This window comes from Pseudopodoces humilis, chromosome 1 (genome assembly GCF_049639895.1).
Source record: "Pseudopodoces humilis isolate 2021_Gansu_Grassland_sample_001 chromosome 1, ASM4963989v1, whole genome shotgun sequence".
Lineage (NCBI taxonomy): Eukaryota > Metazoa > Chordata > Aves > Passeriformes > Paridae > Pseudopodoces > Pseudopodoces humilis.
This window is the reverse complement of record NC_142200.1, coordinates 108,650,712-108,677,757: the sequence shown is the minus strand read 5'-3', so window position 1 is coordinate 108,677,757 and position 27,046 is coordinate 108,650,712. Positions and strand designations below refer to the sequence as shown.

At 38.0% G+C, this 27,046-nt stretch overlaps 1 protein-coding gene across 1 annotated transcript; it reads right to left on the bottom strand.

Moving 5' to 3' along the window:
* Positions 1–78: 78 nt before the first annotated feature.
* Positions 79–26,590, bottom strand: NPHP3 (nephrocystin 3). Its single transcript, XM_005519007.3, has 27 exons — positions 25,451–26,590; positions 24,740–24,865; positions 23,343–23,493; positions 22,402–22,554; positions 20,928–21,061; positions 20,517–20,677; positions 18,979–19,126; positions 18,360–18,434; positions 17,693–17,872; positions 16,230–16,333; positions 15,456–15,570; positions 14,266–14,409; positions 13,627–13,724; positions 13,045–13,147; positions 12,353–12,435; positions 11,204–11,342; positions 10,235–10,399; positions 9,663–9,760; positions 8,697–8,819; positions 8,174–8,363; positions 7,790–8,031; positions 7,316–7,391; positions 6,046–6,173; positions 4,172–4,412; positions 3,025–3,150; positions 2,601–2,716; positions 79–2,438 (listed from the first exon to the last, which is right to left on the bottom strand). The coding sequence occupies exons 1-27, from the start codon at positions 25,802–25,804 to the stop codon at positions 2,258–2,260; spliced, it is 3,954 nt and encodes a 1,317-aa protein (XP_005519064.2). The 5' UTR covers positions 25,805–26,590; the 3' UTR covers positions 79–2,257.
* Positions 26,591–27,046: the final 456 nt, after the last annotated feature.

Here is a 27,046-nt window from a genome sequence, read left to right as displayed (position 1 = left end):
AGGATTTTTTTTTTTTTAATTAAGAAGATATTTACATGTATAATGTGCTCTAACTGTAAAACACAATAGATTATTTATTGCTTCCTTGGTTATGAACTAACAAATCAAAGTACATCACCATGATTAAGTCCAGCTTTGTTTGGCAATCTTATAAAAGTGTTCAGTTTTTACAGTGTCTCATGAACATTATTAAGATGTTGATATTCTGACCGTGTAATTAAATCTCCATTTAAACTGGTGACCCTCTGCTTTGAAGTGGAGTTCTATACAGAAGTATAATCTGGCACACCCCATATATATAAATATATACAGATGGTTTTTCCTTGCTGTCCATGAGGCACAGCTCCATGGAAGCTGTTTTGTAAGCTTTCTTTGGGTTCAAATGGTAGGCACGTAGATTCCTCACCCTCTTTGCTAAAGGATGATGGATGGTTGGGGTCTGCTACTTTTTAGGGACCAATTTTTTATTTTAATTTTTTTCTTATTCCAAAACCAACCCTGCAGCCTATGAGGAAAGTCGGAGAGAAGCTGGTCAATGGAAGAATAGTAACAGTTCAGCAACAGTAACATTAAGGATCTAGAAAGTAACTTCTTATTTAAACTAGGAACAGTAGGGGAAACTATTTAGGAGAGGAAGATGTACCACTGTTAAAATCAGAACAGTCATAACAAGCTAGACCACACATCTGGTAATTCTTTAGAGGAATTACCAGGTCTAAGAACATCAGACAACATGAACACACAAGTTGAGTAGGCTGAGGTTTCAGAGGATGGAGGCGTTTAGGTTACTTTTGTTTGGAGTTTTTTTTTATGTTTATTTGTCTGTTTTTCCTTTTGCCCCTCTTCTTAGTTGGCAACAATCCTGCAAAGAACTTTCCAATTTTCAAAACATCAAGGTGGCTGAAATAAGGGTTTTACCACTCTGCTTTGCTCACAAACCCATTTTCTGAATAAGAGGAGAATATCCAGAGAGCTATTACAAAATGTCAACTCTTAGTGCTCTATCATAACAACCTCAAGAGCTGTTTTTGATTTTTGTTTTCAACTACACCCTTATCTTAAAAATCAAATTTGAGTTGTATCTTTGTACTGTCAGTTTTATATACCTCTTCTTTTGCCAAGTTACTTAACTACCAAAATACTAAATTCCTCCTAATCAGAACTAGGTCTGAAATGAGTAATAATTAATTCTGCTCTAAAAGAGAAAAAACACTGTGGAAGGTAAATACTCCTCTGAAGTGAAGGCCATTTGCATTTTTGAAACTGCATCAAATTAATCTTTAGTTGCCTCTGAAATATTTTAGTAGGGTTTCAATTAATTTTCCATTTAGATTCTGTTTTTTATAAAAAGTCTTTTTTTAGTATGTATTTAAATTGATGCATGTACTTATGGACTGAGAACGGAACTCAGACTGGTTCTTTCAGATGACTCGTGTTAAGAAATACAACAGACAGGTAGATTTGATTAACATTTCTTTATCTGATGGCAAACTATTTTGCATCACTAGATTTTCCTAGCCAATACAAACATTCTTGTATTTTAAGGGATTGAGTAAGATTAACTAGCAAAAGTATTGCTAAAGGTTTAAGAACAGGAAATCTGGCCATAATCATCTTCATTCTGATTGCTTGTTGGAAGTATTTTTATTGAACAGAGTGGAATCTTACAACAGCTTTAACTGTAGATGACATATTTAGATACCTTAGCTTCCCAAGGAAACCAATTAATTTTCCACAAGTCCCTTGAATCAAAGTTTGCCTACAGCTGAAATAACCCTGCAGGTAAAACTTCAGGTTAAACAATATTTTCAGTTTTTTCAAAATGACCATTTTCTTCAGAAACAACTTTAAAGGCTTGTAAAAAGGCAGGAAGGATTGATGACACAAAAATACACAAATCCTCTAAGCCATGCTATTACAACACAGAAATAAGAACTGCTCCTTAGTGTTTATACAATTTGGTATAATCCTGGCACTTAGGCTAAGAGGCATCACGTCCATATTTTTGGTGTTAGCTACAACTTGAGCTACTAACTAAGGTGTGTACCCACATACAATGAAAGAAGCTCACTTCATACCATACAGTCTGCAAAGTTAAGGCAGAAGGATTTCAAGCAGAAACATTTGTTTCCATGTCATTCGGGAAGACAGGTGTGAGTCCTAGAACATAATCCTTGGAAAAATGGATTTGTTGTAGTAATTTTCTGTCTACTTGAAAATATCAATGGAGACTGCCTTTTCTTGGAGCAGGTTTATATCACCTTTGTCCATGTTCCAGGAAAGCGTTTGGTGATAATGCACTTTTTAAGCTGAATGTGTCTCCACTTGATGAGTGTCGAGAAGTTGCTTTTCCACCTATCAACAAAGTTTCTGCTTCTTTTATTTCCATAGCTCTCTTGTAAAGTTCAGCTGCCTTCTCAAAGTCTCCCCTTTCATAGCTTTGGAAAAGAGCAAAACAAAGTTTCATTTGAATTGAAATATATACCATACTATCAATGCAATGTACTTAAAACTCTCTATTTTCCTAGAAAGTACACAAGCCCAGATGTTTTGTTTCATGCAGTAATTTTCATTTATTGGGTTGAAGCATATAATCTTACCTTAGCACAGCCAAGTTTTTCAGTGTTTCCCCCACGCGAGGATGCATTTGGCCAAAGCTGTCTTCGTAAATCTTCAGTGCCCGTTCATAGAGAGGCAAAGCTTCAATTTGCTTTTTCTTTGGGTAGCAGAAAGTTTCTTTGTTACAAACAAGTATCTTTGTTACAGATGTGAATTACATTGGCTTTTCTTTTTTTGCCAACACAGTATCAATACGTCCTAGATGCAATGTGGTGCCTACCAGTCACAGCAATTACTTTTTCCTTGCCAAATATGCTTTCTATACTTAAAATGGAACCCAAGAATTTGCAAGTACTATAGGGAATTTCCCTTTTCAATATGGTCAAGCTTCTTTTGTTTCATTTAGGTACAAGTCATAAAAAAGCCTAAGACAGGAAAAACAAATGTTAGACTTGAGAAACTTACCATCTGACAGTAAAGGACAGCCAGGTTTACTAGAGCAGTTGCTACACTTGGGTGTTTTGGGCCAAATGACTTCTGTCGAATTTCAACTGCTAGCTCATACAGAGGAACAGCCTTATCAAGCTTTCCCTAGAAATAACAGAAAAAAAAAAAGATTCAGTTCTCTTGAATCAAGATGGTAACAGCAAAATCTATTTTAAACAAAAGCCTTGGAGAAGATCTAATTGTTCCTAGAATAAGGGGATAACTTTGCTAAATAATATGTATATTCTGAACAGATTATTTATTGTGAATATTTATTAGAACCTAATTTTCCAAAATACTGGGCATATTCAACTCCCAGTTAATGGGTTTCTCAGCTAGGTCTATTTCTTCCTTTCTTAATTTATTTTTTCCCCACAAGTGTCTCATTGAGAAGGCTGAAAAAAAAAAAAATTCAGTTGTACTTTTATCTAAATAATTGTCTCCACTGACTTCTAATTTGTGCTCCTTCAAACTAGCAAAGAGGTTTTTGATGCAAATGTTGAGTGGTTTTTCAGCTTCTAGCAGCATGAAAATTAGGAGCTAAAGTGAGCAGAAAATATCGTGACCCAAACCATTTAATGCACACAATAGCAAGTAGCAACTATTTAGCAACAACACAAGCAAATTTGATCCAAGAGATTATCTTGAAGGTCTTTTTTCTCTTTGAAGAACAGTAAAATGTGAAAATAGAAAATAGATTAAATTCTTACAATTCACTGAACTTGATCTTGGTTCAAAAGTTGGAAAGAGTACATCACTATTACACTGATAATAGTAAATGGTTAGAACAACCATCCACAAACACAAATATTCATAACCCATTTTGAAATTATGAAATAGAGAAGTTTATACTCTGGTTAATTTTACTCCTCACAGTGCATTTTGCATGGGAGTAATACTCATCTTTCACTGAGTCAACATAAACTGAAGGTGGCTCGGTCAGAAAGTTTATTTGTGAAATACTATCTCCCTCATAAGCCTTCAAATTACCCTTAAGCTGACTGTAAATTCAAGGTTGTTATATAAAAAGAACTATTCCTACCCCCTAAAACATGATTTTTTCCATTAAGACAAAGACATTACAGTTAGTTTAGGTGATCAGAAGAGGTAATAGCCTTGAGCTCACCATCTTTTTATACAGCACTGCCAGGTGTTTCACAGTATAAGCCAAGGAGGGATGATCTGGAGCCAAGGCTCTCTTCCTGATGTCCAAAGCTTTCTCATAGAGCTCCTCAGCCTTGTCATAGTGCTTCTTCTCATTGTACAAGGCTGCCAGGTTGTTCAAAGACTGCGCGCAGTCTGGGTGGTTGGATCCCAGGACTCGCTCTCGCATTTCCAAGGAGCGCTTCAGGAAAAGCTCTGCTGTCCTACACAACATATTTGCTCATCAGTATTTTAAATCTCTATAGGCTGAAGTGCCTGTTAGAAACAACAAATTCAGCCTTGGAAACTCAATAGTAAAATCTGTTTAGAACTGACAAAGTAGAAAAGACTCTGTGTAATGTCACCACTGGAGCAAAGGGCACTTTTTAATCTCACTACAGTAGGGTGCTGCTATTTCATTACAGCTTTACAGCAGCTCCCCTATCAAAACTACAGGTGATCCCCCCATGAAACTGACAGCATCCATTATTACTAGGCAGCTCCTCATCCTGACATCCACACAAATCCACTCATGCTATTCTCAAGAGGTCAGCTTAGTAAATCAGAAAAATTCATTTTTACATTAGAGAAAAAAAAAAGACCATTTATATACTGAACTGTAGGTTCAATTCTAGAGCTCTTAGACAAGTGTCAAAAGGTGTTCCCTCTATGCAAGGCCTGGAGGATGATGTATGACAAATAATTATTCATTAACTGACATATACCCATCTGCCACTGATTTCATTTTAACTACATGAAGTCTTGGCCTTGCTGGTTCAGAGCAGGGATATCCATTTTTAAAAGTTCCTTAAACCTCCACTAGAACAAAGTTTATACCTTTTCTCACCTATGTAATAGTGGAGATACAGCTATTTTTGAAGGTTGCATGTTAACAGGAACTATGTATGAATGACATGGAAACAATCTTGTACGAGATTAGATAAAATATTGCTTCTCTATAATCAGTCACTTCATGGGAGTAAACTGATGAAAACCCCACATGCCCAACAACTGTTAATGATCAATTCCTTCACTGCAGAGATGATTCTGTATGCAGATCCTAAATAATTACATACTTCTGTAATTATCCAAAAGCTACAGATGCCTTAAAGATCATGTACAGGAAGAATGGTAAGTAAAAATACTTCCAGAACTCCCTTTGTGCTTTTTTGCTGGGCACTTTTGTTCTTCTATGAAAAGATTCAGTTCAGTAGAGTGGGATTTAGGTGACTTTACAATTCCCTCACAACACACAGTTTAGATTCCTCTGTCAGCTAAAGTTGATGTGAAGAGTGGCTAAACATACCATCAGAACTATCTTGTACCTTTTATTCCCCTTCTTCAACACCCCTGCTTATCTTTGTCTCTTTTAGAAACCTTTGTGCTGTTCTGGCTCTTTCTGGGTTTTAACAGGACCTCAGGGTAAAAGCTGAGGGATTACAAGCACAATGAATATTTAGGTCATGACTTCTTGAAATACTGTCATAGAAAAACAACAATCCTGCTGTTCAAAGATGAACATTGCAAAGGAGAGTCACAAAATAGCGCAGCTGAGTAGAGGAGACATAAATTTTGAGAGGGAACCGGTATTTGCAACAAAGGCTAATTAACTGTGGAACATCAATTCTGAATGCAGGAAGTACACTGACTTGTTTAATACTCACATGCCAACAGCACCAAATAAAAAAATAGGAGTGAATTTCACAGTGAACAAAACCCAGTAGGGTTTTGAATAAGGGGCAGTACAACCAGAAGCATTTGATCATGTGTCTGCATTTAGTGCCAGATCTCCATGCTCTGCCTCCATTCAGACATCTGAGAACACTCAGTGCATGTGCCACAATCAGTACAACTCACTCAAGATTATTCTGCAGGTAGTAGAGGACTCCAAGCTCATTGAGGGTTCGAGCATTATCTGGTGTATCCTTGCCTAACGTGAGCTCCTCCAGTTGCAGGGCTCTTTGACGCAGGAGAGCAAAGCCACACTACAGCAAAGAGAAGGAAATGTAAGCCAGTCACCAGTAATTTTAAAGTTTAACACTAGAGACAGAAAAACAAAATACTTAATTTGGTGCCAAAGGTGCACAATCATCCTCAAGTTCTATTTTTGAGCTACGTGGCAAACGCTTATTTACAATCTATCAGCAAATTGCATCAAAAATGTGAAATTTTGGTGAAAATTTCCAGGAAGTTCAAGTTACTGTGCTGTCACACTGCTCTCCCTGTATCAGACATGCTAATTTGCTTAAACTCCACAGTTCAAATAACCAATTCAGATCAAATTCTTAAGTTTATAAACTCAAAACTTAATATAATCTCCTGTTCTAAACACCATATACATATACCCATATAAAATATTATTCAAGGCTTCACATCAATCTTTTAAAATGGGCAGACAAGTTAATTCTTACAAGCAAAATAAATAAAAGTAAAAAGTGCAGCTGTTTTTACACACTCTATTTTTGATCTTTGCAGTCTTGATAAAAATATTTTTGCAGCAGAACTCATTACAGAAATAGACCAAATCTTCATGAACCAAATTTATTCTTACTTAATCGCTGTGGAAATAGCAACATATTTATGGTTTTTTACTACTTTCATTAGAGCTACAACTTGAGCTCTGAAGTTTTTACAGTACAGGCATCACATGATAAACCCTTAGATCAAAAATGACAAGGGAAACTCTGCAGCTGAAAAACAACCAAGAAGAAAACACAGAAAAACTCTGTATGTTACCTATACTTTTACTGGGATTTTCCATGGCAAGAAGCACTCTGTTCACTACTAGGATAAAGGCTTCAGAGAGGCCTATTCTGGAGAACACCTTTGTCCACTGTCACTTTGACACACAATCATAACACCTGTAATTCTGCACTTCTGAAATGTATATACCTACTTCTTTCTTTTCCACTTCCATCAACTCCATTCCAGTTGCACTGATACATTGCCACTTCCAGCAGAGTTGAAAGGTCAGTTACCAAAGCTGCTGCTAAGGTGCTTCACTACCTATGCCCACAATTATTAAAAGCCCTGGAGCATTGTCAGCTCTGCAGACACAATTTATCATCTGTTTAGCACAGCTGCAACATGCCCTACACCTCTTTTTAAATATCAAGCACTTCCTTACCAGACTGCCTTTCTGCCTTGCTGCTTTTTGGCGTATTTTGAAGGACTTTTTCCTCAGCTGCTCAGCTTGTTCATATCTGAAAGCAGTTATTCGTAGTGTTAGAAAAATGTCAGATGTAGCATCAGTAAATGTGCTGGAAAAATTCCAAGTTAAGTGTACAGATTTAGAAATTTAAGATTTTTGAAAATCACCACACATTTTCAAATAAAAAATTAACAGAATCCTAAGGGCCAGACAATGTTCCTCCTTTATCTATACAAGTTTTTTGTTAAAATACGCAGAAAAGTTGGCCCCTCCTATGTGACCTGCTACAAGAATAGAGAGAGGATGCTCATGGGTGAACTTGAACATATCAAACTCAAAAAAAAAAGAACCAAATTAACATTCTGGCTTCAGGAAGAAAACCTTTGCTGCTATTTTTTTTTTTTTTGTACTTTCTCCACAAAACAAAACCAGCAGTGTAATTAAGCTTACTTGTTCTGCTTTTGGTACAGGGTTGCAAGTGCATCAAGCTCACGGGCCACCTGAGGGTGTTCAGCTCCATAGGCGTTTTCAGAGATTTCCAGTGCCTGCTTATACAGCTGTTCAGCATTTCCAAACTTCTTCCATTGAACATACACTCCTGCCAGCTGGTGGAGTGACTGTGCCACCCTCGGGTGGTCTGGATCCAGCGCAGTCTCTCGAATCTCCAGAGAGCGCTGCAGAGGAGCTACAGCCTGTAACAGCCAAGTCCAGAGCGTGAGGGCAGCAGGCAGCATTCTCTGTGCTGCAATAACTTAACTGCTGCCATAGAAAGCACACACTGAGCTCTGCTTCATTTGCCTTTTTGCTGTTACAACAATCTCTAAATGTACTTACCTGACTGAGCAGACCTAGGTCCTTAAGAAACCGTCCCAGGGTCTCATAAAGATCAGACAGGCAGATCATACTTTCCTCTCCCTCACTGCTTTTTTCATATTCTTTCAGAGAGTCAAAATACTCAGCTGCCATAGAGCTCTTATCTTTCCCAACCAGCTGCCAGTAACTCAGCAATTCTGCAAAATGTCCCCTGTTTTAACAAGGAAAAGAATCTTATCTCTGATACCCCTCTATTCATACCGATGCTAACTTAGGAAATAAAAGGCCTACATGCACAAATGTTGTTATGCTACAGCATCTACAGACAATCCATGGAGACTAATGATATTCAACAGCAATATTTATTCCTTTACCACCCCCCAGGACGTAACAGAATAGAAAAAATACATTATTTATATGGAAACAGCATTTAGCACTTCAGCCTCTACTATTCAAGTATCCGAATCTGTCACTTTCTGATTTATATTGACAAAAAATTACTATGAAATGTTTATAATGGCCAAAGCAGTTGCTACCTTTGTACCTTTTGTAAAGGTTTTGGGACACAAAGAGATTCAAAAGACACTTGTGTAGCTTTTGCTTATCACCCTGCTGTTGGAAGAGCCAGGGAAGTTCATCTGCACTTCTCCAAGTCACTCGGTCTTGACTATTGAAAGAAAAACAAATGAAAATGAAAACTCTGACAGGCCTAACATCTTGTCAATTTGATGTAAAAACCAGGCAGCATACAATTTCCATACCTGAATATCTGAACAGACAGATTACTGTAAGACCTATGTACTCAGTTTTCTTATTGTTAATTTTAATTTCACCTCAGAAGGCACTGGAACCCCCAAGCACTCCACAGGAAGCTGCTTCCCATCTCATATGGACTAATCTGTGCCTGCCAGCAGGACTGCAGCCTTGCAGCAGCCCACTGTCCCTTTGTGCCTCCTTTGTCTGGCACACTGCGGCCCTCTTGCCTTACTGCTACCCAACAGTGGATGCTTGGAGGAGCAATAAACAGCAGCCCACAGCTGGGATGCAGTAACTCATGATGTAAATGCAAATCAGTTTTCAAGCTGGATATGAACCTGTAGATGTTCAGCTGTCCTACTGGTCCTCCTCTTATCTATGTGCTAATTGTTTGCACAATTAAAAACAAGTGGTTTTCTGCTTCAAGTCCAAAGCAAACTCAAATTTCGTAGAATTTACTGGGAGTTAGAAATCCAAGGGGGGTTGGAGACCACAAAATAAGTGATATGGTACAAATTCATGCCCTACATTTCCCCACTATCACTTTATCATATGCCCATTCCCCCTCAAAAACCTCATTCTCTTTCAAGATTAAAAAACAACATGTCAATAAATAAACTTATAAACTGACAATTTTGCATAATTATTTTGCCATAATAATTTACTAAACTCAAAGAAGGCATAAGAAGAAAACACAAATATCTACGAGGCATGCAATCTGCAATTTAGCACATCTTAAAGAATTCTGACCTACCTTAACTGCATGGTGAAATACTCCACTAGTTTTTGTCTATAGGCAGAAATAACATTTTCACCTGCTTCCATATACTCTAGTTTTACCATCTCCCAAGCCTAAAAGAGAGTATAATTAAAAGAAAGAGAAAGCATTTAATTTAAGTGCTGATGATACACAGGGTGATGAAACACATCTCATGTTGTAAAACTGAAAATCTTTCAATGACAAAGGTACTACAAATTGTCTTACATTAGACCACAGCTCTGGTTATTGAGGCAATATTCCTTTTGCTTTTGATTCTTTGTGGGTTTTTTGGGAAACCAATGTTTTCAAGGATATATGGAGTTAACCATTAATAGATTAGTAATTTATGAAGGTTTGAAAGGCCAGATTTTCAGCAATACTGGTTTATCACAGCTCTGGTAGTTTTCAAAGTGTTTCTAAATCAGACTAGATGTTAAGGAGAATGGATGAGCAAACACCAACATTTTGCAGGCCTACCTAGCTAACAACAGAACTTAGCTAAAAAACAGGGATTGGAGTTAGGGGTTGGAGCTTCACTTGCACATGCTTAAAACTACAAACTTTACCTGGAGGTGCTGGAACTTCAGCAAACCGCAGCCATATGTCAGCAGACGCATTTTGTGCAGGCTGTGAAGAAGTGAGGCCAGCACTGCAGAAGTCAGCTCAGGATAAAGCTCCATCAGCTCTGACTCACTCACCCCATTGTGGCTGACACCGATGACACACAGTATCTGCATGAAGCAGAAAACAAGATTTCACAGTTAGCAATATTTCTTGGAGAGCTTAGTTACACTGAAATCTCAAGAAAAATACTTTCTATCACTGTGATAATTTTATCACAAAGGAAAAAACCCTGCCTATACAAGCCCTTTCCCCTCTTCTCAAAGAAGAGGCCTTAGTATTAATGGTTTAGTATTCTAATAGATAAAGCACTAAATAGGACACGCTGGGACAAACTAATGGCTCTTCAAATTTTCCTCTAAAACACTGGGAGAGAGTAACTCCATTATTACGAGGAAGTTTCATCTAGATAAAATACGCTGAGAGTCTTTTGCTGCCAGAATCAAAGAAGTAGCAAGTGGGAGTATTGTGTCCTAATTATAAAATGTTTTGCACAAGAGGGAAATTCTGCAAACATAGGAAGAGGAGTGAGAAATGTAAAAAGCAATGCTTGTATTCACGAGACACCATGTTTTGATTGCATTTACTATGTTCAATGTAGTTAATCCCTAGATCATGGTAGTGATCAGCAAAGAAGTGCTAATTCTGTATCACATCCTAGTGAAGAAGCCCTGCTTTATTCTGTGAGACCACAGCTAAGCTGATATTTAACACAAAGCAGTCATACATTCTATAGTTATGCAACAGATGTAATTACATTAATTAAATTGTCCCTTTTATACTAACAATATACAATAATCTCTGAATCATACATATGAACTAATATACATTTGTATTTACTTTTGAGTTAAGGAAAAGTCTTTAGAGGAATAGTATTCATTACCTGTAGAAATAGTGATGCATTCTCTGCTTACCTCTCTCAAAAGACCTTTCTCTTTATCACTCTGCAATGATTCCTGAATTGATCTCAGAACAAGCCTGTACAGTGACACTGTGTCTTGACACTGGCAACACTGCTGAAGAATCTCATCAATATCTCCTGTATTTCCAACACTGAGCAGTAGGACAAAAAGGGTAAGGTTTAGCATATTAAATTTGGCTGAGTAAGAGTGATTTGAAACTACAGAAGAGCTCTATCTCAAATATTCTCTGGATTCCTACTGGGTTCAAAAGGTGCACAGCACCTGGTGTGATTTAAACAAAGAAGAGGCAATTTCTTGCAAGACAATTTCTGTCATATTGTCTGATTTTTCGAAATAGCTGCAACAGTTTTATTAAAAAACCTACACTGCAGTGTTATTTTCTCCAGCAGGAGTACAAGTAAGAACATCAGGAAGGGTAAAGATAAAACCACATGCTGCTATTTCATTTAATGCATTTACAAAGCATGTTTTCAGGAGCAATTAAGTCTTCTAGAACATAAAACGTGAACAAAAATAATGAAATCAGTCACCCGGAGTAAATTACCAATTAGTGTCTCATCTTCTGGGACTCCCTTAACTAAAAATGCATCTTTCTCAACAAGATGAAGTCTAGGTTAATAAGAAGCCAATGCACTTATTAGGTATTCTCTTGCACAACAGGGAAGATTAATTTTCTCCACAGCAGGAATTACAAGGCTAAGGACCATATGCAGGATGTTAAACTAAACAGTTGTTTAACTTCCTTGTAGCCTTAAAAATCTATGGGGCAAATTCTCTGGTACATCAGTAAATACAACACACCTGAATTTAACTGTTTAACAACACAATACCAACATTCTCCAAATACCTTTAAAAATCACTGAAGCAACTGATACACCCGTAAAGAAGAACAAATTAAAACAAAACAGGAATTGAAGAGCTGAAAACAAATAGATGCAACTATTTGGGTACCCTTAGTATCAAACTGGTGACCGTACACTCTGATTTCTGTTCCTGTTGCAGTGAAGAGAAAAACTTCTCCATTGTTTTTTCTTAAAAAGATTAATTGTGTGTTAAATGAAAGTATTTCAAAAGGCTAACCTACTTGAATTCTTCTAATCTAGCGATGCCCATAGTCATTTCCAAAACACCTCAACTTACCAAGCAATGATTTTGCCCAAGAGAGTGACATACAAAGCATTGCAAGTTGTGGCGGAACGACAATGTCTCTCAAGCTTCTTCTCCTACAACATTTTAAATAAAATCTGTGAGCTGAAACAAAACTAACCATACAAATAAAATGTTCACTGTTTTATAAGAAAATGAAAGTTCTAGATATTCTTCTATCTGTATCATCTGAAGACTATAAGTAGTGCACAAAATACTGCACATTTCCAGCTATAGGAGCATATGAGTGAAAATTCTATCTGAATTTAAGATGAAGAGTTAGGATCTAACATTACATCTCAACATGAAGATTACCTTACAGAATCAGTCTCAAGGGCAAAGGTAAAATACTGTTTTTCCCACTCTGTCAATCATTGTTACAGTATTATGCAACAAAAATTAATTAAAACATAATTAAATCTGGTATTCTAAAATAAAATAACACATTTACAGCAGTATGTGCAACTGCACAGTTTTTCTGTTAAAAATTTATGTTGTTCCATATGTGTTTCAGTGCTATAAACCATGGGGAAAAAATACGCAAATTTTATGCTATCTTGAGCAATCATATTTAGTTAGCTAAATATAATTCTTTATTTTGGCAGCTGGGCTTATTTCATTTTTCCATGTTTTCATTAGAAGTTATACTAGAGTAATGTATTTTAGAAAAACTGCAACAGACATACCTGTTCTTTAGTCAATTTAACATTTGCTGAGTTACATTCTGCACTAATGAGAGATTTAACATCTTTGGAATTCAGTGGATCAAGATGAAGAGTGGGCCATAACCTTTGGTAAGAGAGAACAAAGTCATATTTGAACCTTATTAAACAGCACAAAAAAGGAAAAGAAAAGACATCAGAGTTCCAGGGCTTTTTAAAGATTTATATCAAAGCAGTAATTGAAGCTGTTCCCTGCTACTATGAAATTCTAATAATCTGAAGTAAAATTTCCACTTTTAGCCTTATCCTGAGTCTACATGATGGTACTGCAGTTCTTGATGTGAATCTGACTGCATTTAATATCATCTTTCATACAGTCATGTGGATAGATCCATCACAGTAAAACAAAAATCTGATTTTCCAACAGCTAAAATCTGTCATTGCAGCTACAATAGAGAAGTTTTCATTTTCCTCATAGGTTGCAAGATATTATCTTATTAAATCTCCATGTCTTGACAAATCTGTCTGCTCTTCAATGAGTAACTGCAATTTAAAATAATAATTCTAAGCCAGGATACTTTGACACATCACAGAAATATAACATACCTCCACGCCTGCGGACACGTTTCTACATTCACTGATACAATCACTCTCACGTTCACTGGCAGTGGATCTATCAACCACTTCATATGCTTCTCAGCTTGCTTAAAAACAAATTTTAATTTCTTAGCACAGAGGTAGTTTAAAACAATGCCAGAAGTTTCTATGTTTCATTAACTGTGCAACCCAATGAATGGAGTCTTAAATTCTCCAGTGTCCTTTAATATGTTTCATGGTCTGGTCCTCTAGACAGTACTAAATGACCCATTTATATGTATCAGCACAACTGTACACTAAATAAAGCAGATAGAATACTATTGTTGAAATGTTCACCTCATAAAAACCAGGCCATTTACATGCCAAATAAATCAGCTCACAGCCTTGAATCTTTGGATAAGTAATGTAACCAGACTGCCCAGAAATTAAGGCGTAAAGATAAAATTTAAAAGAAAAAAACCCAAAACAACCTCCAAATAATGTATCTACAAAAATAACTCAGCTGCACTTTTTACAAAACTATTTTCTGTATGTTCTCTTCAGAGCAAAGCAAACAGTAATTTTTCTGTTATATAGCTATGGCTGAACCTATCACAATAGTCAAGATTCCCATTAGACTGACAAATGGCAAAGATTTTTAAAACATACCTGTATTTGGTCAATAGAGTCAATAATTATAATAATGCTGCCTTGATGGCGTGCAGAAAGTTTTTCCAGCCAATGGGGAAACTCTTCCAGAAGTTTAGCTGGATCGAAAGTCAGAGGTGATACTAACCAAGAGTGTTGCATAAGCTGCAGAATTATAAACATGTACAAGAAATTCTACGTTAAAAATCAGCTAGGATAGTTGAAAGAAGTCCTACAGACACAAAAGAGAAAAAAACCCCAGTTCTCTCCCCCTACCTCACCCTCCCCCCGAAAAAAAAACTCCATGTGATTTGGATGCAATTTTCCTAGTCAAGGTCACACAGAGTTCTTTCCTTCTAGCATATGCAGAGAGCTGGCATATGCAGAACAAAGCATATCTCTTGAACTCAGTGTTTAAATTCTAGAGAGATAACCTTTACAAAATAGACAAGAAATATGGAGACTTAAAGGAATTGAAGTTGCACAGATTAAACAGGCAAACATCTAGGATAGATGAGAAAATTGCAAGGATAGCACAACAGAATTAATTTTTCTACAGGTTTTAGTACTGTAAGGCCCTTAGTACCACTCTGTGGTGGAAAAAGCAAGTTCAGACCCTGGCACAAAAACTATCCTTCTTATTTCCCATGTATTTAGCACACAATTAAAAATGAATTAATATAGGAGAGAGCCTAGTCTAGAAACAAGATGGTGTCAAGTGGCCAATACAACCTCAGGTTTCTAAGTATAGACCCAAGAGGTACCACCTGCCTCTCTCATTGGTCAGATGGCAGGGAATTTTGGAAGGAGTTTATATGATTTTATAAGTCACTGAAAATAGGTCACTGGAAACATAACGGCTAATGCTGATCTGTTATGAATATTCCAGAGATGCTATTTAATTGAGCTACATAGGCTCAGACTCCCCTCATTCTATAATGCCTTACATTTCATAGAGTTACAGAAGAGTTTGGATTGGAAGAAGCTTTAAAGGCCACCTAGTCAAACTCCCTGCAGTGAGCTGGGACATCTTCAACCAGACCAGGTTGCCCAGAGTCCTGGCCAATCCAAACCTGAATATTTTTCTCCTACATTTGTATTACTTTTCACAGATGCTGAAATATTTGTAGAAAATGTTATCTTTGCACCCATGGACACACACACACACAGACAAAGAAAGATGCAATACAGGGCATGCAATACAGCATTACCTTTAGAGTAAGGCGCTTAATTATTAATGCAGATTCTGAACTAGTAGACATGGACCTCCCAACAAAGTGGTAAAGAATTAGAGTGTTTGGTGAATGCTTCTGCTGTAATTGAATCCTAATGAAAGAAGAAAAAAACAGACTCAACAGACCGAAATTTTCCAAATAGATCTCAAACAAAAAGCATCAGTTTTGCCAAAGGAGATAGAGCTACACATGTTCCATGTTTATCTTACAAAACAAGATAGACTTTTCCTGAGCTATAACTGAACTTTTAATGTCGGATTCCACTTTTGCTCTCACCATCACTGACAGCAATTAGCAAGTGCCCTTTCTGGCACTCAATAGTCATGTGCCACTAAGCTTTTAAAAAGCAATAACACAATCAATTTATTTTTATGATGGCAAATTCTGTCACAGCGTACAAGTGACCATAAAATTCTATGGTCTATGATAAATTATGACGATTCTTTCTTTATTTCAGAGCCATCTTGTGTATCAGAGAAGGGCAACACTATTGAACTATTTGTAATGCTGTGCAAACACAGTAAGCAATGCCTTATCATAAGGTGTTGCTGCTGGAGGCAGGGAGCTGTTAAAGGCAGTCCAGACGAAATTAGCTACTCAAATATCACAAATCTTTCCAGGAGGCTTCAATAACTTCAGCGCTTTGTAAATGCCCCTGTTTTACCTCTTACTGACACAATGTTTGAAACATAATGGAAACGTTTTTCTTAAATTTCGTTCATATAAAAAAACCAAAACAATTTATACTACCATTTTGACAGAAGGAGAGATTTCCCAGAGCCTGGTCCTCCTGATACAAGCAATGGTGGAATTGGTGCTGGTGCTGCTACTAGGTCATTCAGACGTTCAAAATACTATAAAAAAGAAGCAATCATTATAAATATTCCAGTGTTTAAGGAAGAAATATAGTACCTGGTATTGTAAACCATTTAGATTCAAAATGCATGTCCCGGTTTATAAAGGAGTGAAACGCAATACAGTACAGGTGTAAATAGATGTTGTAGGGAAACACTTAAACCAAGTAATTTATTATCTCTTTTTAAAAAAGTGTAAAATTAATTAACACTTTATTCAAAAATTTATATAAAATGGATTCTTCAGTAAAAATAAACTGAATTAGTGTTATAGTAAAGCAACTGTGTTCTGTGTTTGTTTGGGCTTCCTTGCCCCTCCTTTCCCCAAACTACTCCACTGCACTGGATATGGTTGCCAGGAAGAAGCTGGCATCTGCCATGAATGACTATTTTGAGCATACAAAAGCATACAAAAGAAGGCTTTTTTCAGCATATCAATGTCCAAAAATGTTGCAGCAGATGACAAAATAAACCAAAGCAAAACACCCTTCATCTGCTTGGAAGAAATATTTTGTCTTCAAAATAAGAGGTGCATTTAGACATACACTGGTATCTTTAATGTTATATTATGATTGCTCTAGAATGTAGTAAAGATGGTACAATCCTCCAAACCATTACCAGCATAGAAGTGGTGAAGTAAAAGAATATATTGTGCCAGTAAAATAGGGCTACTATGAATTTAAAAACAGTAACAGAAACTGCATGCTTACATTGCCCAAATAAACCATTGCACCACATTCTTGACTTTAATGTCCATCTTCCTACATTCATTATATCTTCCCAACATATAACTGTTCCTGATACTCCCAACTTGAAATGTTTTTAAAAAATTATTTCCAGTAATGAGTAAGTACTGAGCTTTTCAGCAGCTTTCCACTATAAAGTTTCCTTTGTTCTTCTTTTATGGCTGCATGATAAGATGAAATCTTTTCATTAACCATCTCCTAAAGACCTAACTCCAGGTGTCAAGAAAGAGACTGGATTTCCTTGGGGAAAAATAAAAGAGAAATAAAAAAGAAAAAAGAAGAAGAAAAGATAGATAGATACTCAAAGTGTTTTCTATTGATGACCAACGTCTAAGAGGATGCTCTGCTTCTGGCACATTGTTATAGGGTTTTTCTCCAGTGCAGACACAACAGCTACTTCTTCATCAATGTCATTCAACAACACAACTGGCATCTCTCCCAGAAAAGAAATATGCCATCTATATCAGACATATGGTTTCTTCTAGTGTAAGGAGTGATAGCCTTAAGGATGCTCTCAGACACAGCTTCTTCTGCTGAAGCGCATCTTGCCCAACAAGGGATAGAAATGAGTGATGACTTTCTCTTCATCTATATACCTTTATAATGTACTCACTTTCTCAAATCCCAGCTCACATGTTGAATTAGAGGCCTGTTGAAAAGCTTCCATCTGTTCTTGTTCATCGTGTGCATCCCACAAAACATCACCAAAAACTTCTTCTTCAGGAGCAGTGGAGTCTTCCTTACTACCCAAATCCTTGCCTTCTAGGTCTGTAATTTCACACCCCAATATATCCTAAGTAAAAAGAAATTACATGGAGAAAACTGCAACTCTAGTGCAAGCACATTTGCTGTTAGTCTCATTACGAGTGTGGATCTACTAATACCAATATGCTCATTTCCTTGCAGGGTAGCAGAGAAAATAAATAAATAAGCAATTAAATGAAAGTGAACACTGATTTTTTAATATCTCATAGTGGAAACAACTCACCACAAGAATAAGGAAAGGACACATCTATGATACAGATAAAGAGAAATTAAAAGCTAATTTAGACCCATAAATAGAATCCTTTCCTGTGGTCCTGTGCTTCTGTCCATAAAAGCACTGCTCAGTTTGGGGTTTTATTTTCCACTTGCACATCTCCTTGCTTGCCAGATATTAATGATAAAACAGAGACATACTTCGAATCACATCTAAGTACCACATAGTAATTACACTGACATCATTTAAGATCATAAATCAGCATAGACCAAAAAAGCTAAAATGCATCATTTACTTTTACCTGTTTAATTATTTTTTCCACACAATTATAGATTTCATATGCTCCTTCCTCCACACCTCCAACATGGTCAATCATCTGAAAAAGTAAATGGCAAAGCATGACACAACTCTAAATCCAACTGAGAATAGTATTTAGGGCTTTCAATAAAAACATTCTGGAACACATTTAAATTCCATTCTGTTGCCTTCCTCAGGTAAGATTCACTTTGCCCAAGAACTTTAAAAGTCAGGCATCTAGTTTCAGCTGTTCTCAACCATTGTTTCTGTAGAGGAAAATAAATCATAATGGATCAATTTTTAGGCAGCAGGAATCTCTCTAGAGTTACATTTAATTTCCATCAGTGGCTTCAGAGGGACCTCAGATAAACAACTTTGCCATTTAAATGCCTAAATACAGGTAAGAAATTCTAACCTTATAGCACAGACATTTTTTTTTCAGTGAAAATGATGTGGCTTTTTTTTCTCCCCTGCTAATGAAAAATTCATAACATTCATAAATTTCAGCTTCATCGATCTGCTCACAGAATGAGCAGCCAGAGCAATGAGTGCAATGCAATTTCTTCTAAAATCTGGGACTATTAGCATGCAATGTTGTTTACAGCAATTTTTAAATGCCATACCTTTGCTTTGTTCATGCAAGAAATTTGCTCAATTAACTGTTGCACTGAGACTGAACTGACTCTGCCATCCTCCCTTCTGTGGTAAATTAACCGAGGTTTTTCTTCTGGATTTTTCAAGAAGGCTTCTTCACAGTCCTCCAACAAACAACTAGATTGGAAATCAGCATTCTTGTGCTATATTACACTGCTGTAGTAAACAGTTCAATCAACACAAGCTCCAAAAATGGGTTTCACTATTTATAGCAAAAAGCAATCAAATACTTCAACAGAGAATTTGAGAAAAATTCTGAAGCAAGAAAAAGCTGAGATTTATGCTACCTGTACCAAAACCAGTAAAACAATTTATTAATTTTTATGATTATTGATTTGTAAATTTAAAGTTGTTTTTCCATATTGTCATACCAATATGCAGAATGAAAGGTAATTGCCCTACATGGAAAGAACCTGGTTTCACATATGATTAATAAGCATCATATATATGCTTTGCTATCAGTTATCTGAAGGTTCTGTTCTATCTTTGATCTCTTTAGGAAGCGTCCTTTAGTATTTGACAGATGTCTTGGGGAACAGTCTTTCAATTTATAGTATTTAAAAAGGAGAATCTGACACCTCCAAATTCAAAATCACTTTGCATTTATAGATGTTTGTGATATTCATGGATATTCATTGCTGTTCCACAGAAGGAACTATACTACTTGGGGATGCTGACAATAACAGACAGGATTGCTCAAATATTACCATCTTTACACAAGCACTACAATTTTCATTAGAGTTTTTCTAAGAAGAATTCTCTAAACTAATACTTATGGGTTCTTTTTCCCCTGCATATTTTGTTCTTACATATTTGTGCTCCAAATATGTAAAACTGGGTTATTTGGCAACAGCATATAAGGCATAACAGTAACATTCCCAACACAATTCAAAAAGTATCCCTCCTTTGGTGTATTTTCTTTAGTGAATCATGCTTCTTCTAGAAGGTTAAGAAATTACTCACTGAACAAACAGACCACATTCCATCACTGTTTGTTATGAAACATCATGACTTCAGTAAATCAAAACTGTCAAAAGCTAGCATAAGGTAACACACAGGAGAGCCATTAAATTAGTCTGAAAGACAGCCAAAACCAGGAGCTAACATGCGATAGAATAAATCCCAAATGCTACAGACAGGTGTAAGGCTAGATAAGCAAATGAAAAACACTGAGAACATGCACATCAGCCATCTTGGATACCTAAGACACAGCCACATGAACAACAGAGAGCTGCTCTTGGAAAACAGAACATTTCTGCATGTTATTAAGATACCGTTCAGGCTGTATTTTAAGAGAATTTGTAGCTACAAGAAAAAGAAAATGGTACAAAGCTGATATATTCTTTTAAGTGTCTGCTCTAGCAAACCTAAAGTTTGAAGGAGTATCACTTTGAAGCTATTAGCTTAGGAAACATACTGAGCAAAGCATCCCATACATTTTAATAAGCTATGCCTTCTGCATAAATTACCAGCCGCCATTTGTTTCACCAGCCTGGAAAATACTCACCTTGGCAAAGTTAAATGCAGGAGCAAAATGACTAATGAACTTTTTTCAATTTCCCATCTTCTTACATCCTGAAGGGGCCTTTCATTCTCTGTTGAAAAATTAACAACTTGAAAGAAGTACCCCATTGTTTCACAGACTCTCTGAAGTTTTGGAGAGTAGTTCTGAAAGCAAATGTGAGCAACAGTGCTTTATTACTAAACATGCATAGCACTAAGCACCTACCAAACAAATCTCAGTTTCTTTTCTCTAAGCAGCGTGCTCCCCTGAAGCCCTTGACAATACTTTCACTGATTTCACTGAAATCAGATTACATGTACTAAAGCTTTCAAGAAGTACTAGACAAACTTCTGAACCAGCATCACATTGAAACAAGATAGCATACAAGTGAGCATAGGTTTGTGAGGTACTCACTCTAATGAAGATAGTCACTTCTGGCTGAGTCTCATCAGTACTGATAATGTAACATCTTACTGTGTTACTCCACAGAGAGTGGGAAAACAGAGGAGTAACCTGCAATAAACTGGCAACAGCAGCATCCCAATCATCTGCCAATGGAAAAAACACCCCACAATAAAGTCTTAGAGATCTTCACATGTCATTACACTGCATAACAGGTCAGTCATAACCTCTTAACATCATGAATACTACATTTTATTCAAAATAGTAGTAGTGTTTTTACTTGATTATTTAAATTTTACAAATTTTGAGAGCTCATACCATTTGATAATGTCACACAATTTGATAATGTGGCAAAATAAAAGTGTTAAATCTATTTATATTATCATCACAATGATATTTCCTTTAAAAAGGATTGATGAAATGTTTCCACGAAATCAAGCTGACAATCAAGTTGTAAAATAAATAACAATATATAGGAGTAATAAATTCATTCATAACCAAACACTTTTTTCCTTCAGATCTACATGTATTTCAATTAGACCATATGAATAAAAAACACAGCAAAACACTGTGGGAACTTCCACTTCTGAAGAAAAAATTCTTTTGCTTTCTGTAGCATTGTATGTTTATTCCCTACAGAAGCAGAGACTTAAGTTTTAAAACTTTCTTAGACTCTTCTTTTTGTGGATGGTCATTCTTTCAAGATAGGAATAGGTTCTCTTCTCAGGACCACATGGGTTGATGAAAGGCTTAGTATATGAAGCTGGGGCCATCACAGGGATGAGCCACCCCTCCCACTTTGAAGGCACAGACTTCTGAATTAGACAGAGCCTGAAGGATTGAACTGAAAAGGGAGAAACTGCCAGAAAACTCAACTATATGCAGGAGAGGTTCCAGAGCCAGGACAACAGTGAAGGAAACCAGAGTATCAGAAGCCAATTTACAAGAGGCCACTCGGGAAACAAAGTTCAAAAGCAGTAATTATTGACAAGAAAAAATCAAGCACTGATTTACATAACAACACGTACATCCTGGTCTTGCAATCAGATTTCCATAAGTGGCCCCCTAGGCAGAGTCAAAACCCATGCAAAATCAATGAATAAAACAGAGGTATAATTTATTCTAATACAAATATGATGCTCATACTCAGGAAGTAGAGAATCTGAATACAAATGGAAAAAAAGAACACCAGCAGATATTGAAAGAAGAAGCCACTATCTTCCATTGTCAACATAAGGAACATACAACAAAGCACTGGTAACTGCTGTTTGCTAAGATCACTGCTACACATACCACAGTCACCACATATATTAACCATAACTTAGCTACATTTCTGTTTATTTTTACAAAGAATTCAAAAAAATCCTTTAGCTAAATTACCCAAGAGTGGACAGAAAAGGATCTAAGAAGGAACAGTTACTTAAGCATAGTTGGAAAAATTCCATAGACACCTACAATCCCAGCAAAATAAATTACCATTACTTACCTCTGTTTATATTTGCAAATGGTCCCTCGACATCTATAGAGCTATGAGCAAATTCAGGCCCTCTGAAAGACTGCTGAAGTTGCATCATACTACCCATGGATGGCTCACTTCCCAGCACTCCTCCATTCCAGTATTCAGATTGCGCCCCAGTAGCTAAGATTTGGAAAAAAAACCAAAAAAACCCTCTTCACTCTTCATTGTCACTACACAAGGTAAATTATCAGTCCTAAATACTCCAGCTGAAACCTACAGCCACATGCCACTGATCATAATTTTTCCTCCTTCAGCAGTTTTCCTCACATCTTTGAGTGCTGTAGTTCTAAACGGTTGTCCAAAGTTAATGAGAATCCATGACACCAAAGGCTGAGGACATTTCCTAATATTTGCTATTACACAGATTGTTCACATACTTATCTGAACCCTTTCCATGTTATTAAATTCACCATACAGCATATACAAGGTTTTGTACCTACTTCTTCTTTGTTAAAGATCTAACTCTGCTGTTCTGGAACACACAGCAGCTGACACTGGCATATGTCATCATCAAAAGCGTCTATCTAAGACTTCCTCAAGTTTCAGATGTGATTTTTGGATACACTGGAGCATCATCTCTTAGATCTAGAATAAGAAAACTCAGAAAAGACTAGAAAGTTCAGAATAGTTCATGAAAAATTTTTAAAAAGTGTTCAAATAACTGTGTCTAGACAGTACTCTGTGTCTTCATTTATCCATTTGTAACACCAGAAATGTGAAGTTCCCACAATCTAAACCAAGTTTGCAAGGTTGGTTGCTTTTACCCTTCAAACTACTTTCAATTGCTTTTCATCTGGATTAATAAAACTTTTTTTTTTTTTTTTCAAAACAACATAACTATCTTCTGCTTTATTATTTGGAGACTTTAGTCATGTTCCAGCACAAAGCGTTGGGGATGAAATTCTCACCCGTAACATCTGTACAATTATCATCAGAATCAGACTCTTCAGGATCAAACACTTGGATTCCCTGGGCCTGGAGTCTTTGGAGTTTTGCTTCAAGCTCTCGTTTGGCCCTCAGTAAGTCTTGAATCTCATTTTCTTTAGTTTCTCTAAAAATCTATCAGCAGGAAGGAGAAAAAAAAAATCTTTTAAAATTCAGTATCTGTTCCTGAGCTCATGTTATCTACTTTCAATTTAAAAAGTAAGTTTCTAGCATTCATTTACCTGGCAAAGACATGAAAATATGAACCTGAAGCCACTGTGAATCAGAAATGAGCAGGACACCACCGTTAAAAAATATCTATTTTTAAAATTTTACCATTATAAACTTTAGCATACCGTTCTGAAAGAAGTCTGCATTAGTATTTTTCTTAAAAATTAAAACAACTCTTTTTACTCTTTAAACTTTATTGTCTTCTAAAATTGCTACATGTAACAATTTTTTCAAAGGTTTCCTTAGATTCTTCCATGTATTTCTTTACAATTACATATAGTCTTGTATTTACATTTTATTGTTGCAGGAATGTAAATTTTCTATGACAGAAATTGATCAAGCATCTCTAGCTGTCCTGTTTGTAACTTATTACCATCATGTGGGAAAAAATCCACTAATCTAGTTTTAAATTCAAAGAAATTAAATAGTCTTCATGTCTCATTTCTCAAATTAGGTCAGAAACAATCTTCTTTTTATATATCTTCTAAACATAAACCACATGTAACTACAGACAACTAAAATTAAGGACATGAAGAATCTTGAAAACAATGAAAAACTAGGACCTACTTCCCTGTTTTGGGCAGCAAAAGTATCATCTGCAGCAAAGGAGAAGCAGAAACATGCCTGGCCTTTCAAGTCATCCCTCCATAGAGTGTAAACTGTCTTTAACTTACTATCATATTTTTGAAGTCAAAAGACATGCACCAATACACACTTTTCAAAAACTGTAAGCTAGAGGTGTTACACCTTACAATGCAATATATAAAATTTATTCAGAAATAATAGAACTCTGTGTTCATACATTCCTTAAGCATGTGCCAATTTGCAGCTCATGTTTTCTTGTCACTCTCCAATATGAATATACTCCTGTGTTCAAATTCAATGCAGGAATTTAGCTGATGATATATCACCTCATATTCTCTTTTTAATATTTATAAAGTTATTTCATATTTTTTTCGTGTTAGTCTTACAGAGAGGTTTCAGTAGGATTATTTTAATGGAAATAGGCAGCTACAGCTATGACACTCTAAGGTGTCTTTAAGGACAGGCCCTCATGAAAGCTATTGGAGAAAGGTTCATTTGGGGAATGTGAACAAGTGACATCCATCTCTTTTGGTCATTTTCCAAGGAATAGAAAGTCAAACTATACCTTGAATTGCCTTTTGACCTTGTCTCGATCATGTTCAAAAGTAGCAGCTCTCTCCATGGCTTGGTATTTAGCTTCTAATGCACTTTCTTTCTCTCTCAGTATTTTCTGGTATGTTTTCTGAAGTGCCTGAAAACATTTAGTATTTAATTTTTTTCAGAGTTTTGTTGACAGTAAGAGGTTTTAGATTACTTTTCAGGCCTGACAACAGTATTATCTCAGCACCCTACATCTCTCCTTACTGTAGGGCGGCCAGAATCAGGGAATATTCTGAGCTGGACGGCAACCACAAGGGCCATCGAGTCCAAGTCCCGGCCCTGCACAGGACACTCCAATAGTCACACCATGTCATTGTCGAAACACTTCTTGAACTCTGTCAGCCTTCTGCTGTGACCACTTCCCCGGGGTGCTTATTCCAGTGTCCCAGACCCTCTGGGTCTGGAAGCTTTTTCTAATATCCTGCCTAAGCCTCCCCTGGCACAGCTTCAGGCTATTCCCTGTCATCGGTCGCCACAGCAGCGCAGGGTGCGGTCCCCATCCCGCACTTTTACAGCATCCCCACGGCTCAGCAGGAGAGCAGCGGGGCACCATTTCCCCAGCACCTTGCCTTCCCTCGCACCCGTCACCTCCCTGCCACAGCTTTCCCTAGAAGCGGGACGAGGCAGCCTCAGCTTTGCAGCTCAGTGCCCTCACCCGCGGGGCAGCGGGCTCTACCTGCAGCTCGGCGCGCAGCCGCTTGTTCTCCCTGTCCAGCTTGGCCTCCTTCTTCACCATGGAGGCCACCTCGTTGTTCTTGCTGACGCGGAAGATCTCGTACTCCTTCCTCAGGCGCTCGTACTCGGCCACGCACTCCAGCTCCTGCACCGAGGCCGTCGACTTGAAGCTGGCCCCGATGAGGCCGCCGGGCCGGGAGCCGCCGACGCGCCGCAGGGAGCCCCGCAGCAGCCGCGCCTTGGGCTTCACCTCCACCGGGATCTCGCAGGCCTCGCCGCCGCCGCCGCCGTACGTGTCCTCGATCACCTCCCCGACCGCGCCCGCCGGGCTCACCAGCGACGACGCCGTGCCCATGGCCCCGCGTCCGCCCCGGGCGAGGCTCTAACCCCGAGCCCAGGGCCCGGTGCCCACGGCGGGACCTGGCGGCGGGGCCGTGCCCGGAGCGGAGCCTTCCCGGCGGCGGCTGCGGGCCATGGTCCGCTCCTTGCGGCCACCGGACGAGGAAGGGAGAGCGGGAGGAAGCTGCCCCGCGGGCCGACTCTCTCCCTCCCTCCCTCTCTCTGCCGCTCCCGCCCCGTCCCGCGGCGGCTCCCTGCCCGGGAACGCTGCTGGAGCAGCCCGGGAGGGGGGAGCGCCGCCAGAGGCTGGGGAATAGCGGAGAGGGAGAGCCGGAGGGGCTGGCGGCGGGAATCTGCTGCCCTCAGCTAAACGTGACGGCGTTTTTGGGTTGTGCTGCTAAAAACGAGTTAATGTGAGGTCACAGCAAACTTCCCCGTTCCCGCTGCCACCATCTCAGCTTCTTCGGGGATGCTTCAGCAAAAAGAAGAAGAAAAAAAAGAGTTTCCATTTTCTCTTCACCGCGTCTATTTCTCCTCAAGTGTCCATTTCTGTTCTCTCTGTCACCTGCCCCGTATCCCTCAGGTTGCGCCACATCCCGGGCAGTCTACACGATTACCTCGCACTGTTCTCCCTGGCCATAGAGGGACACGCAGGTTGTGCCACCAGCTTTGGTGTTGAGGAGACCTTGGAGGGGAAATTTCCCCTCACCGGTAGGAATTTGTGACCTCTGAGACCAGCTGGCACTCCCCACGGAAGAAGAACTGAGAAAAGCTGGTAGTGGCACCGCCAAGAAGCGAGCGCTGGGCAATGGTGCCCTGTCGTGCCCAGGTCAGTGCTTGCGCCTTGTGTGCCTCATACGAAATTTGTGAATTTCATGTTTGAAGATCTTCCCTGTCAAGAATAAGGAAGCAGTGGATTAGCAGCTCCTTAAATTATCCTAATGACATTTCCTTCTCTGTCTTGCAAAAAAATCCTGTTTGGTTCCTTCACCTGTCATAGGGAATTCAGTGTAACAGATCCCCATGGCAGAGGAGAACATCCATTTGTTCCCAAACCTCAGAATCTGTCCTACCTTTGTCATGAATGACAAAAATGTCATTACTTCAAAACAGATTTTGCCTCATGTATGTGCCAGGTTTGTTAGCCATGACCAAGCCATGACCATTTCCTCTTAACAATGAGGAAAAAAAATAACCTTAGAATTGTCTTTCCAATGAGATAATCCTGAGTTTCAAAATCTACTGGAAGGGGAAACTA

Excerpts from the sequence above, each read along its gene's own strand:
- NPHP3 (XM_005519007.3), bottom strand. The coding sequence starts at position 25,804 with ATGGGCACGGCGTCGTCGCTGGTGAGCCCGGCGGGCGCGGTCGGGGAG. Across the intron at positions 16,334-17,692 it reads GTGAGCTGGGATTTGAGAAA|TATTTTGAACGTCTGAATGA; the intron begins GTGAGTACATTA and ends TCTTTTTTATAG. Across the intron at positions 2,717-3,024 it reads CTGTCCTTTACTGTCAGATG|AAAAAGCAAATTGAAGCTTT; the intron begins GTAAGTTTCTCA and ends TGCTACCCAAAG.